Below are 14,217 nucleotides of genomic sequence, written 5' to 3'. Positions count from 1 at the left end.
CTCACACTCAGTCCCACCGAGCAGCGGCAAACATTTTCCTGCTTTCTTCTTCTCCTCTCTGCTGCCACCCACTCCAAAAGGCTGTGAATCACCGCCTGACACGCTGCTCCAACAGGGCTCTTGTGTTTTAGACAGGGAACAACCAACATCTCTTTTTTTCCTCTTGGTTTGTGAAGCATGGCCCATTATTGCAATGGCTGACTTGGACATAGGTAAAGAAAAAAAAGGCTTTGAATACAGTTTGCATAACCATGCAGAGTGGTTGCAGGCTTACGTGTGTGTGTGTGTGTGTGTGTGTGTATTTGTGCATCTAAATACTGCACTGGCATGCACGTGCCAAGGGACCCGGAGAACAAATTAATTGTTCTCTCATGAAAATGTTGTTTAGCACTTAGTGGAGTGATTCAAGTGTTTCCAAAATCAGTCTTTGGGACTGACAGGCGAGTCCTTGCTCTGTTTTCTGAGAAGCTCTGCTTAATGATTCATGTCCCCCCAATCTGTCTGCAGTCACGAGCTTTTGTATGAGGAGCAGTCAGCCTAAAGAATGACTTATCATCTGTCTCTAAACCTTAAAAACAATTTATGTTTGTTTCAGCTGATTTGATGTTTGACTGAATTTATGTTTTAAATGAAGTGGGCAGTTGGGGACTTTTTCCTTTTGGGGGGGAGGGGGTCATTTTGGCCAACCAATGTGGGAGGTTCCCACTTTGGTTGGCCATGTTTAATTTTTGATTGAATGACTATCAGCAATGTTTTGAAGTGATGCAATTAATCCAATTTTTATTTCATGCCCAATTACAAAAAGTATGTAAACAAAATATATATATTTTTTCACAATTATCTTTGCATGCTGGCATTTTCCTCAGTTAAGCATATTTTCATCAAAGGTTAGTCTCGTGTGTTTGTGGAGGTAAATTGCAAATACTAATGGCAGAAGAAGGGCAAAACACACTGAACCCTGAACACCTGGAGCAAGAGTGTCACATTATGGCAGCGTTGCAGTCTCCGTGGCCAATCGAAGCTGTTATGGTCTTTAGTTTGGCTTTCACTGAACGTGCTGTTGCCTGTGCCAGATGCATCACTGCATACCTTTGATCCAAGCTTCCAGAATGGGTCAAGCTCTGCAACTAAATTAGAGCTAAACAGGAAATCACACAGTGCATCAGTGTAACACATCCAGTAAATTTCAAAATAAAAGACAAATGCAGATTTGGTATTGTTTCCCTGGTTTCACACTGAAAGCATCAGTGGAACGTCACTGCTTCCAATAGAATCCATTATAATCAATGGAGTGTTTCAAACCAGAAGCAATTTCCAGGTGTGTCCCAGAAGCGGCAGGCCACACCGCTAAATATAGGATCAGGTTCTATTTTTGTAACGAGCCGCTTCTGGGATGCCTCAATTTCCGCAGTTAACATTGGGGTAGACAGGAAATCACACATGGTTTCAGTGTAAAATCACTGGTAAATTTCAAAATAAAAGTACTGCAGCAATGCTATTTCATATATGAAGCTAACATGCGACCCAACGGCTTATTTACTCACAGCAGTTACTGTGGCAGTAATGTGGTACGATTACATATTTTTCACAAAAGATTAAGCGATAGCAGTATACAGGGGTGCCTCCAGAAAATCTTGATGGGGTGGCCAGATGGAGCCAAACAAATTTTTGGGGTGCCACACCAAATTGGTCCTTGTGGTAACTCTGGGAGAATTTAGCCTGTGGGGATGTACTGCATTGTGCCTTTATTCGTTTATATTAAAACAACTGTACGTATCCAAAACATTTAACTTAAACTTTACAAACACAAACATTTCAGAAAAAGACATTTCAGTTATTTAAAATGTTAACCCTAATTTAATTTAAAAAATGTATTTTTAGGTTAAGTCACCTGTTGCTGTGTTAAAAAAATGGAGATAAAACAGTTTTAAATGGTGAGCAGCAGAAACATACATATTTTTTGTATTCTGACTATTTCTTTACTCATTCATTGTAATATTTTTACTTTGTTTTACAATTATGTCTTGAATAAACAAGATCAATATATGATTTGACTGAACATTAATATGATTTGTTTACACTGCTTTTCTTGGGGTGGGGGTGGGGCAGCAATTTTCAAGGGGTGGCCATGGTGGTATAAAGGGGGTTTGGAGGCAGTCTCTGCGCTGTCATGGACTTTCTTTCAGCTTGGAGATATGGTTGGAGATGCTTTTATTGCGATTGAAGCGGTGCTCCTTAACTCATTCACTGCCAGCCGTTTCCTGATCGCTAACGGCCTTCGCTGCCAGCGTTTCTCACCGTTTTTACTGTTTTTTTAAGAGTCACAGAACGTTGCGCACTAGCATGATGTCTATGCCAAAACAACCAAAACAAAGAGGAGACTCACCTCTTACATCAGGAAGAGTCCGCGTGTTTCGAGCGTTTTCCGTTCTTTCATAATCCGTTGTCGAATTGTGATCGGCAGACGCTTTTCCGGTTTGCGCCTCACTTTTTTTACAGGAACGGCCCAAAAGGATCTCCTAACACATGGATGTGTTGCTTCCTGATCATGTGATCTGTGACGTATGCAGATGAAGATCGGCTTCAGGGCTGAGATGTTTGTTCTCTCAGCGCGGGGGCTTGTTCTGATGCTCAAACAGTAAAAAAATGCAAATGACGACTTCAGTCGTCAATGGCAGTGAATGAGTTAAGTTTTTTCACAAGCCGCTCCTAAAGGTGTCTGTTCTCCACAGTCCCCAAGATCTGTCCGTGACTGAGCTCCAGCTCTAACGGAGAAGATCCCGGAGCTCTTCATTACTCTAGTTTTCCATCTCAGCTGATTCTGCTTACAAAAGCAAAACTTATGCACACGTTTACGCTCATTTTTAATAGTTACTGGCTGGAGCTCTGTGGTAATTCCACATGTGATCTCAACACCTCCCTCTGTTGCACCAAGACGTAAGCTTCATTCACAAATCCAGCGTTGGGGTAATATTACTACCAAGCCACCACGGTGCATTCATAAGACACAACATGGTGGTGGTATTATGCTGATTTGTCGGCATGGTGTGTCTTATGAAAACAGCTCTTGAAAGAAGGTTGCCCATATCACCCTTCTTTAGCCTTTCCATTCTGAAGTGGGCTGAGTATAGACCCAACTGAGGCATTCAAACAGTCCACATACAGTGATTGAGTTTCATTTACACCGGTTCAGCCACTTGGCAATGTGAGATCATTTTCACCCACTGACAACTGATTGTCTGGATTACGATCTGCCAAAAAACACTCCACACAGATGGCAAGAGAGGGAAAACTGAGCCAGATTTCATCATCTCTTATAGGCTACGGCACAATAGAGGTCTAACTATTTCCTTAAGTGGGTTGATGTGTGCTTGTTGACATGTTTGTGCATGCAGATGGGTGAATGCAGCCTGTGAGTGTGAGTATGCGGCGTGTGTATCTGTCAGCGACTCACGCTGCCTGCAGAAGCTACATAGGCAATGTGAAGACTCGACAGGGAGCTCTGCTTCTCTTGTGTTTGCCAGGAGCAGATTTCCACCCACGGTGGGCAGGCAGGCTGGCTCAGTTGGCGGCTGGGTTGGCATTCACTGGATGACTTGGGTAGACAGCGGGGAAGGCAAGCAGCCATTCATAGCCACACAGAACAGGAAAGCTGGTTGAGAAATATTCAGCAGTAGATGATTTCTTTTCTTTTCCTCTTTGGCCAAAAAAGCAAAAATAAGACAATCTTCTTTTGGTGTAGACAGCTAGATACACGCTATTTTTACAAGTTAATTGGTGTTGAAGAACACAACTTTTTGGGGATATTCAACATGTGGTTGGTTAAAATCTTTTCATCCGAGCCTAAAAACTAGGACACCTGTTTATTTACCATTAGACCAAAGTACAGAAGTCCTCTGATGCTTATTAAACCAGTTCAAAGGTGATTTTCTTTAGCTCATGTGGTTTCAACTGAAAATGCAGTTGCTATGACCAATGTTAATTGGCTTCTATACATTGAGCAGACAGCTGGGGTCGCCAGGAGTCCAGAAAGATCAGTAAAGTTGAACGGATCCTTTATCTGAAACCCACCTGGTAAAGGGAATATGATGATTCAGTGTGATCCCTTTAAAAATGATCCTGCTACAACAAATGAAATAAATGCCTTTATTTAGAAAATGACATGAAGTTGTTTTTATTCTAAGGGTGATTGTTAAATCTCATTAAAAGCCTATGAGGAGTTAACTTGACACATTAATGCGTTTTGGTGTACTTAATTGCCTTAATTCAGGGTTGTCTGGGTGTTCCTTGCGCGCGCGCGCGCGCACGCACACACACACACACACACACACGCCTCCCACCTGCGAGGCTCTTTCTGTATCTCTGTCTCTCTTTCGCTCTCTCAACACTTTTCTCTCAGCTATCCAAGATGGCGGCAGCGTCGTCCATCCAGCCGCCGATCGTTCACTCTTCCCTCACCCGGGACAGCGCACTTTCCCCGGAGATGGACAGCCCCGAGAGCCGGCAGCCGGAGGATGAGGAGGCGACGGCGGCGCAGCCCCCCGAGTCTGGGGTTAGTGTCCGAGACCTGCCGGACCTGGAGCCGGAGGAGGTGGAGACGCGGCTGGCCAAAACTCGCCGGGAACTGAGCAACAGGAGGAAAATCCTCATCAAGAACCTGCCGCCCGACACCACCAACCAGGTAAAAGCGGGAGAGAAAGTAGCGCGCGCAGCGAGCGTAGTTATGTCAGCGCGAGCCTGAACTCCGCCGTAGTTTGTGCCAAGTGTCGCACTTAGATTTTCATTAAACGAAAAACAAAGTAACTAAAACAAAAGTCTGCTTTTGTTCTCCGCCTCTGTTGATTTGATTGATTTTTATTTGCATAGAGAATGATTTTTGTCAAATAAAATAAAGTAAGAATGTGACGTAAAACATTAAATATACAGGGTAGCAGCACAAAAATGTAAAACAGGCTCAAACAGAATGAAAATGAGCATGAACTATCAACAAAAACTTCTTCATCCTCTCTACATGCACACTTTGAAAAAATATAATTTACTTCTCATGTTTTACTTTGCCCTTTGCTGCTTTATTCCACTAAAATCACAAACTATTATTTACAGTTTCAGTTACATTTTAGAATATTTTACAGTTGCCATCTGTCAGCCATATCTATCTATCTACCTCCTTGTTTCAGTCACATATAAATAAAAGTGCATATTTTATATTATGTACTTCCAGTGACATCAGCCTCAATAAAGTTTTGGTGACTTGGATCAAAGATGACTTTTTACAAACTCTTCAAACACTCATTCACACCATTTTTAGTTCTCATTGCCTATATTCCTGTACAAATGCAACCAGTGGTGTAATCAGCTCATTTCATTACTCTGCTCCCAACTGTAACTATAAAATGAGAAAGCACATGCAGTCTGAACCAGTGCGTTTCCTTTTATGGAGGTTTAGAAAGAAAAACGTATTTTCTTCATGCAAACTTAAATGTTGGCATGCATCTTCTTGGAGATCACTATGCTATTTATTATTTCATGAGCGTTTTGATTTCTCTGTTCATCACTTGTGTCAGCTTGCAAAGCCTTTAGGAGGCAGCGTGCGGAGCCTGCGCTGATGGTGTGTTCCTTCAGGCTTGCAGCACCAAACATTCCTAAAGAGGTTCGCAGCCAAGGGGAGCCAGCGCGCTGTCATATTTTGCGAGCGCGTGAGGAAAGCGAGGCAGTGAGCCTGTTTTAAAGAGCGTGACTGCATGCTGTGCGTGAGACATGACAAGTAGTGGGAAGAGGAGAGGCCACTTGGACCAGGTGGAGCAAGAGAAGAGGAATTTCTCTGTATTTTCCACATGGTTCACGTGTCAGGCTGAGCTTCAGTGAGGCAGAGCAGCTGTACAGCTGAAAGTGCAGCACGAGCTGCAGTTTAAACGTGTTGTGACTCTTTGAGGCATCTGTGCATGAGTTTTGACTGGAAGCTGCTAAGCTGACGTAGACATGATCTAAAGAAAACCATTTATCATACTCAAATATCAAGCTTGCTGCATAAAAGCATTCTGCTATTCTCAATTGATGTTCACATTACATTGTCTTCCATAAGATTATGTCTCCATCTTCTAAAAGCTGTCTGATGGACTCTTGAGCACCCAGCCGACCCCTTCCTTCATTCTTCCGATACCGACTGCCCCATTAGTGAACTCTCTGGAGCAGTCTGGACCAGAGTGCACGGTGCACTGTGTCAGATATATGGCCTGTTGACAGTCCTCATCTCAGGGATTGGTGGGGGGATGGGAAAGTGCAGGAAGGATGAAAGTGTTGGTTGGGTGAGAAGTAGAAAAGGAAAGAACGTTGAAGGAGAGCAGGACGAGGGAATCTGCTGAGTGACGCAGATGTGAGATTGTTTTCATAATCACTTATCAAACGTCTGAACAGTGGAAAGGGAGTCGCTTGTTGCAGTGAGTTTAAAGTGAATTATCATGTTTATGTTTATTAATTCAGCAGATGCTTTCATACAAAGCGACGTACAATTTGTGGATAAAGAAATGCATTTAATTAACCTAAACATGCATGCATGTACGTGGGAGGAGTCCAGAGTACCTAGAGAAAACCCACGCATGCACTGGGAGAACATCCTAACTCCACCTAGAATGGCTGCAGCTGGGTTTTAAACCTGCAACTTTCTTGCTGACAGGCACCAGTACCTCCAACTGCATCACCATGCAGCCACACAGTCTTTGGGGGTTTATTAGTTCTCAGTTCAGCTCAATTCTCTATAATTTTGTTTCACTTTCAGCAATTTCTGCACTGAATGAAAAACTGACTGTACAACACAATCATCGAGCTTTTAGCTGAGCGGAACGGTATACTCGTGACTTTTGCTGCATGCCAGTACACATCAGGAGAAACTCAGCTGCAGAGCGACTCCTCTTCCGTACTCCTTGCTTAACTCGCGAGGTCACAAAATCCCTTGAGACTTCAAAGGTCACAGGTTGTTTATGCCGTGTGCCATTAAACCAAAAAGAAGGAAATCCCGTTTGATGTCGCTGTTTGATGTTGTATATCATGCTGTTCCTCTCCACTGCCAAGATTAAAGCCGTTAGGTTACTCGTATTGATATATTCTAGGCTGCGCAGTGGCGCAGTGGTTAGAGCTGTTGCCTTGCAGCAAGAAGGCCCTGGGTTCGATTCCCGGCCTGGGGTCTTTCTGAATGGAGTTTGCATGTTCTCCCTGTGCATGCGTGGGTTCTCTCCGGGTACTCCGGCTTCCTCCCACAGTCCAAAAACATGACTGTTAGGTTGATTGGTCTGTCCAAATTGTCCTTAGGTGTGTGTGTGTGTGTGTGTGTGTGTGTGCATGTGTGTGTGTGTGATTCGTGGAGGATGGCTGCTTATACTGAGCCAGGATTCTCTGGAGGTTTCTTCCTGTTAAAAGGGAGTTTTCCTCTCCACTGTCGCTGCATGCTTGTTTAGTATGAGGATTGCTGTATAGTCACTGATACTCGTCAGTGACTTGATGCAATTTGCTGGGTTCCTTATGTAGGAAACATTATTTCTGATTGGCTTAATGAACTGTGAATTGGAATGTTTATTATGCGAAGTGCTTTGAGACGACTCTTGTCGTGATTTGGCACTATATAAATAAACTTGAATTGAACTGAATAACAGTGATATTGATATCAGATATTGGTATCAGCCCAAAAGTTTCATATTGATGCATCACTAAATCAAACACTATATTTAAAAAGAAATAATACTTCGGCGGGACGTTTAGAGGAGTGCAGAAGGAAGGTGCAGTATGCTGACGGCTGGAAACCTTGTTCTGTTGTTGCAACTACAACCTCCACACACTAGATGTCGCTTTGGAGTTTGTGTTCCATATTCCACCTTTAAGACATCAGACGCTGGGGGTAAGTGTTTATAGGCACAAAAAAAATAAATAAATAAATAAAAAAGGACAATCTCTAAAGATTCTCTCTGAATCAGTCATTTATTTATTTATTTCACTAGCCTTAATTTAACACTGGAAGCAAAGCTTTCCTGGTTTGAATATTAAAGCTTAAATTATTAACGTCATACGCACAGTTCACTCAGGCGTGCACAGTGGGGTTATGGAGTGATCGTTCTTTTCCCTCGTGATCTTTGCTGGAAAAAGACGCCAGCCTGAAGTGTTGACATGAAGCAGAGAGCAGCCAGCCTTCCTTTTACCCCTCAGATGTTTATAACAGGTTTATTGGAGTGCACAGCTAGATATCTGTATTTACCTGCGTTAAAATCTTGTTTTCAGAGAGCATTAAATTCATAATCTCTACTGATGTCATGATGATAAATTGAAAAAGACTGTACCATTACAAAAATCTGATTGTAAACACAGAATGACACAGCAGGTCTTACACTGAAAATGGTTGTAAAAAGAAGCATTCGAAATCTAAAAAAATAGTGCGCACCACTGACATTCTTCCAGTAAAAAGTGGTTTGTTGTTTGCATATGAATGCAGGTAAATACAAATACATGTAAATATGACATTCAGGATATCACCAGTGCTGTTCTCTATGAAACTTCCTCTTCCTCTCACTTTACATGCTGAGGTGTGTGTGTGTCAAGTTCAGCATCAACAGCTGATCATCTTTTGATTCATCTAAGATTTAAATCTTTGAGGCTAAATGGTGGAAGTGGGAGTTGTGCTGACGGGATAAAAGGTTTTTGAAGTAACCTCGATGGGAAGCTATCGACTAGATGAGTGCAGGAGGAATGGAGAGAAGGCTAATTGGATAAAAGGCTAAAAATGATTGTGAAGGTGTGTGTGTGTGTGTGTGTAGGTGTGTGTTGTTTCTGCACTGCTTTGCGTCCTACTGTTTTACAGCTGCTGGCAGCATTGTGCATTAATGTGCTTGTCGTGAAAAAGGCAAACACGTTTTGACCTTGCTCTGAATCCTGCTGGTTGTTGTTTACCAAATGTCTTGAACTTTTGACCTTTACGTATTTGCAGCAATAACTGGCACCACAATGTCAGGATGCGCAAATTAAGAACCACATCAAGCACTGATGTTCTTCTACTGCTAAAGAAAATGGTGCTGCAGGGAACTGAGTTGTGTGTTTGACCTTCCCGTGGAGGTCCAGACTGATCTGGACCCGGTCATTACAGAACACACAGTGTAATTGACACTGTACATAAATGTCAGATGTGCAGGTTGTGTCAAGCATTTATCCATTCGAGTCAACAACTTACAGTCAGGCCAGCAGCAGCTCTGTGGGCGCAGACCTGTTCGTGTTTGTAGTGTTCAGATCAGAATGGCAAGCGTGAACCGTGCAGGGCTTCACTCCTGTAACAGAAACCCCCGTCAGACCACAACGTGATGACATCGTGCAAGTTATGTACGCTGATTGATTTACCTTGTTGCTGTCAGTCAGAATTTTACAGCTTGAAGGCATCTATTGTTTTTTCTTTTAAATTTGTTTAGTTTTATAATTTGCTTTGAGCTTTTCGACATTTCTAACTGTTAACAATGGGATCTGTCGTTCTGTCAAATCGAAGGGACAGAAATGTCACCCGTGTATGCCTTTGATAACACACGAAAACCTGTTTTTGTTGAAAAAAAATTCAGAAAACACCTTGAATTTTCTAGTTCATGCGACAAAATGAGTCAATTTTAACCACAGAGTGGTTATGTTTTTACTTTAACAAAGTAGAACCTATATGGCGCCTCAATGATGACCCATCTTGAACCCGACAGACCGAGTACGGGGTCCGAGCGCACTTCCTGTGGCAAAATCGAACCAAAAACATGCTTAATATTCACCAATACTCTATATGCAAACTACCTACTACATACGTGACTCATCTAAATGATAGAATCCACTTTTTGTCCCTCAACGACAAAGCAGCAATTAGCTGCTAAGTGAAACAGCTGTAAAAACAGGCTATCTACACTGACCGTAGGGCTGGACAATAAATTGAAAATCATTATCGAAATTTCTGACTCTTATCGAGATAATTTTCCCCATGTCAGTAAATTTGATAATAAAAAAGGGAAAAGGTGTGTGTAGGTTGGCAACGTTCATGTCCCGTTAAAAAGCTGTACCACCTTGGGTCACGTAAAAATGTGACTCAATGTAATACCCGTGACAGCCCCATCTAGTGGACAACTTTTGTTTCTGCACATACCTGTAGTTATTGTCCTTTTATCGTTATCGAGGCGAAATCCTCAATATATTGTGATGTTGATTTCAGGCCATATTGCCCAGCCCCTAACCAACCGTTTACAAATTTCTGTCATTTCCTGGTTTACGGTAAATCTACTCCTGTGATTGGTTTACGAAAGCCAAATGAAAAAACTCAACAGCAAGTGATTCTATAGGGAGCCTAAGTCTCCTCCCCTTCTGGTCGGCTCATGGGTCCCCAGAAGAATGAAAAAATGAATGCAAGTCAATGGCTAAAAGAGCTATTTTCTAATCCGCTTAGTCTTAGGCCCTGGGTCGCAGATATGCTGTACTTTAATTTAAATTAAAACTAATGATGGGTGTTTCAACCATGCCAGTCATGTACTTTGAGATTTATCAGATTGTTAAAATTTGTAATTAGCATGACTACAAACCAGACATCACCACAGAATCTCCTCCCCTAGCGTAGCTGCTACTTACCAAATAGCCAGATTTATGGTGCTTCTTTCCCTCCTAAGAAAGGATTTCAAGTTCGTTGAGCTCACAGCGATTTCCCTCTGTTTTTCTCTGTGTCTGGTTAGTTGACATCACTTACGTGGAGCGCATTTGTAGTCCTGGACTTATTTTCACACAAAACCTAAAGTAATGTTTCCCCCTGTTCAAAAATCAGCGCTTTCTTGGTATCAAAATGTGTCTTTAAAATTCTGGGACATCATATGTGAAATCCATGGCACAAAACAAGCAGAATTAGAAAACAGCATTTTGAGCCTTATTGACTTGCATTCATTTTTTTGTTTTACGAAGACCCTTGATCCGGAAATAGATGGTCGTGACTTAGACTCCCTATTGGTTCAGAGGTTCTATCTGGGGGTGGAACTACCAAAACAGTGCAATGGGAACCTGAGGAAATCTCGTGCGTCAAAGAGCTTCAGCCAATGGCTGTTACGCAGCGATTCAAGAACGTTCTAAACAATGTTTACAAAGATGGCTAGAAGGTTAAATTACCTAAACTAGTCAGGGGAAGAAACGGTAATGCAATACACTTGGCACAAGTGTCGTATATAAACCCGTGTAAATTTGTTCTTCACTTCATCAAAGTCAAACTTTTTACAGCTTTTGTCAAGAAGTAGCAGAGGTGTGACCAAGTCACTGCTTTGCAAGTTGCAATTCTTTCCAGTCAACCCTCAAGTCAAGTCCAAGTCAAAGACAACCAAGTCCTTAACTTTGAATTTTCAAGTCATATTCAAGTCATCTGTCCATCTTCAATTTAATGACAATGATAATGAATAAATTCCAGAAATAAAGCTTCTTAAAGGCCATCTTCCACTTATCTAAGCATTTTTGGATAGCTTGTGCTTAAATATCAAATATGCTCACGTCATCATCATTTAATAGATGCAAGTCGATTCAAGTCACAAGTCACTGGCGTTCAAGTCCGAGTCAAGTCGTAAGTCTTTATAGATTTTATCAAGTCAAGTCAGAAGTCATTAAAAAAATGACTCAAGTCTGACTCGAGTCCAAGTCATGTGACTCGAGTCCACACATGTGACTCGAGTCCACACCTCTAAGAAGTAGGGCCATGAATTCATTGAAGTTTGAAGCTACTGCTGCGTGTTTCCAAAGAGGTAGTCAACCTGAAATTAAATCTTTTTCAGGCAGCAGAGAAAAAAGATGAACTTTTTTTACAACGTTCCATGTCCATATACACTTAATCAGTGACACATACTAATAATTACACATCTCAACAAATCCCACAAGATTTTACTTGACCAAAAGCAATCAAATAGACTTTGTGGTTACAGAAATATGCTCATTAAAGTGTGAGCATGTTATTTTCAACCAGATTTCTAAAAAAGGCCCAGGGCTCAAGAGCAACGTTACTTCTAAGTGGTTAACTTTTGAGGGCACATGATTCAAGCATCAACCTTTTATCAAATGCTCCTGTTGGGTGATTTAAAAAACGTGTTTAGAGTTGTTAAGAATATAAAAATCAGAATTCTGTATTAATATGAGTACAATCAAGAGTTTTATATTTCACCATTAGGCTGGTGATTTTCTTTGTGGATGATGGTGTGTAAATCTAAAGATCATTAAGCTTTTGTGTTGACAAGTTGTGAATTATGTCTCTTTTGAATGTCTTGGTGTTTTTTTAATACTGTAACCCTCTGCTACACTTGTCTTTAGTGCTGTTTACTCACATTAATTTAAAGCCTGCTGATAAAATAAAAAATAATATTAAATAATGTAAAAATAAAAAAAGCCAACATGTTGAATTGTCTGTTTTTAGGATTATCTGAAGGCTATAATTAAAATGCATTCTATAAACACATCAACATGTTGTAAAGTAGAAACTCCCACAAATCAGAAGCTGCAAACCAGCTGAAACAGAAATATTGGATAACTGTAAATTATTTCCATCCAATGACTGCAGGACTTTGATATGTTGTGGGGGAGTGACTTTTGGCTCAGTGGAGGAAAATAACCTTCAATCTCAGCCCTGTTGCTTCAGGGCCAAAGCCAAGCAGAGACGGGTGGGCGTGGACAGACGGGGGGAGTGGGGTCACACTGGCTGAAGGCAGAATTCAGACATCTCAGGAAAAACCACCTGCCACCCTCAGCCTGCTGTTTCTGCTCTAGCTGAGAGCAAGTCAAGCAGTTTTCCTTAGAAAAAGAGGAAATAAAATGTGAAAATAAGCAGAATGAGTTTGATGAAACAATGTGTAATTTTCACTATTAATTTCTGGAAATATCCAAAAAATGCTGTTGACAATTAATTAAATGACGCCCAGTTGTTGAAAAATATTGGCGGCTTCATAACCTAATCATAATAATCAGGTCTAAAATACATAGAAGAGGGTCTTAATCTCTGGGCAACGCCATATTAGATGCTGTGTTTCCTTCTACGGGAGCCCATGAGGACAAAATCCACCCATTTTCTGAGCCTGCTTTGTCCTCGCAGGGGGGTGGGGGGAATCAGGCGGGGTACACCTTGGACAGAGAGCCAGTCCATCGCAGGGCGAGGACAAAATCCATTTACTGATTTGTCACAAACGATTACCAAACTCTCATCATTCTTACCCCGGCTTTCCACAGGAGCCGTCAGCAGCACGTTATTGCAGCAGCACGTCATAGCTGCTGACAGGAACCGCTGTGGTCAACAGAACCTTTTCCACCAGAGCCGTCAGCAGCGCGAGTCGGCCGCGTCTCAGGAGCAGCATGTCGCGGCCTTTACGCACCGGTTCAATATTCTACGCGCGACGCCTCTGAAACGGGTCAAGTTCGACATTTTTGGGGAAGGAAAGACAGGAAATCGGACGCAGAAATGGAGAGGAGCTCCCGAGATTTTCAGAATAAAGAACCGGTTGCTTTACTTTAAAAAAGGTTACTAATTGTGCGGCCCCGTGAGAAGTTATCACATAGCTAGCGGTCTCCTTTGTTTTTCAGGTCCGTATTGGCGATTATAAAACGGACAGAACATAAAACACAAACCATGTTGTAATTTTCTCCTGCTTGTTGTTGTGTTTACCGACGAAGTCACTCGTGTGACTTCGTGCTCGGTCGGTGACAGCTGCTCCCCTGCTGCTTCGCGTCTCGTGGGAAGGGCCAAGCAGCAGTTTACGCGAGCAAGACGTGCTGCTGCAGTAACGTGCTGCTGACGGCTCCGGTGGAAAGCCGGGGTTAAATGTTGTTGTTTTACACATTTACCTCTTCACTTGTTGCCGGTGATGAAAGGGAATGTGGTGTGATTTTTATTTTGCTAAAGTTTTCACTCCCCAGGGCTTTTTGACCCTAATGGGCGTCCGTTAGTAAGGCCTTACTCCAACACAAAAATACTGCTCGCTTGCACCGATTTAGGTGTCTACTGCCAGCAAAAATACACACTGTGACTTTAAAGGTGCATTTCTTGTAATAAGCTAAGGAACTTTTTTTTATGTAAATCTGATGTTTGCAGTATTGCTTTTCTTTTTTATAACTGCCTACTAGAGGTGCCTGAAAAATATTGATTCACGTCAGAATCGCGATTCCTACATATAAAGATTCAGAATCGATTCATAAATCTCAACAATCCATCCTGTC

At 42.0% G+C, this 14,217-nt stretch overlaps 1 protein-coding gene across 1 annotated transcript in view; it reads left to right on the top strand.

Moving 5' to 3' along the window:
* Positions 1 to 4,338: 4,338 nt before the first annotated feature.
* raver2 (ribonucleoprotein, PTB-binding 2) overlaps positions 4,339 to 14,217 on the top strand; it is a 123,267-nt gene continuing 113,388 nt past the window's right edge. The window contains exon 1 of the mRNA XM_015970988.3: positions 4,339 to 4,681. Within this exon, the coding sequence (XP_015826474.3) occupies positions 4,409 to 4,681 (273 nt within the window). The 5' untranslated portion in view covers positions 4,339 to 4,408. The remainder of the gene's footprint in view (positions 4,682 to 14,217) is intronic.

The sequence above is a fragment of the Nothobranchius furzeri genome, chromosome 8 (genome assembly GCF_043380555.1).
Source record: "Nothobranchius furzeri strain GRZ-AD chromosome 8, NfurGRZ-RIMD1, whole genome shotgun sequence".
In the NCBI taxonomy this organism is placed as follows: Eukaryota; Metazoa; Chordata; class Actinopteri; order Cyprinodontiformes; family Nothobranchiidae; genus Nothobranchius; species Nothobranchius furzeri.
Note: the sequence above shows the minus strand (reverse complement) of the source record. Positions and strands in the feature narration are given on the sequence as shown.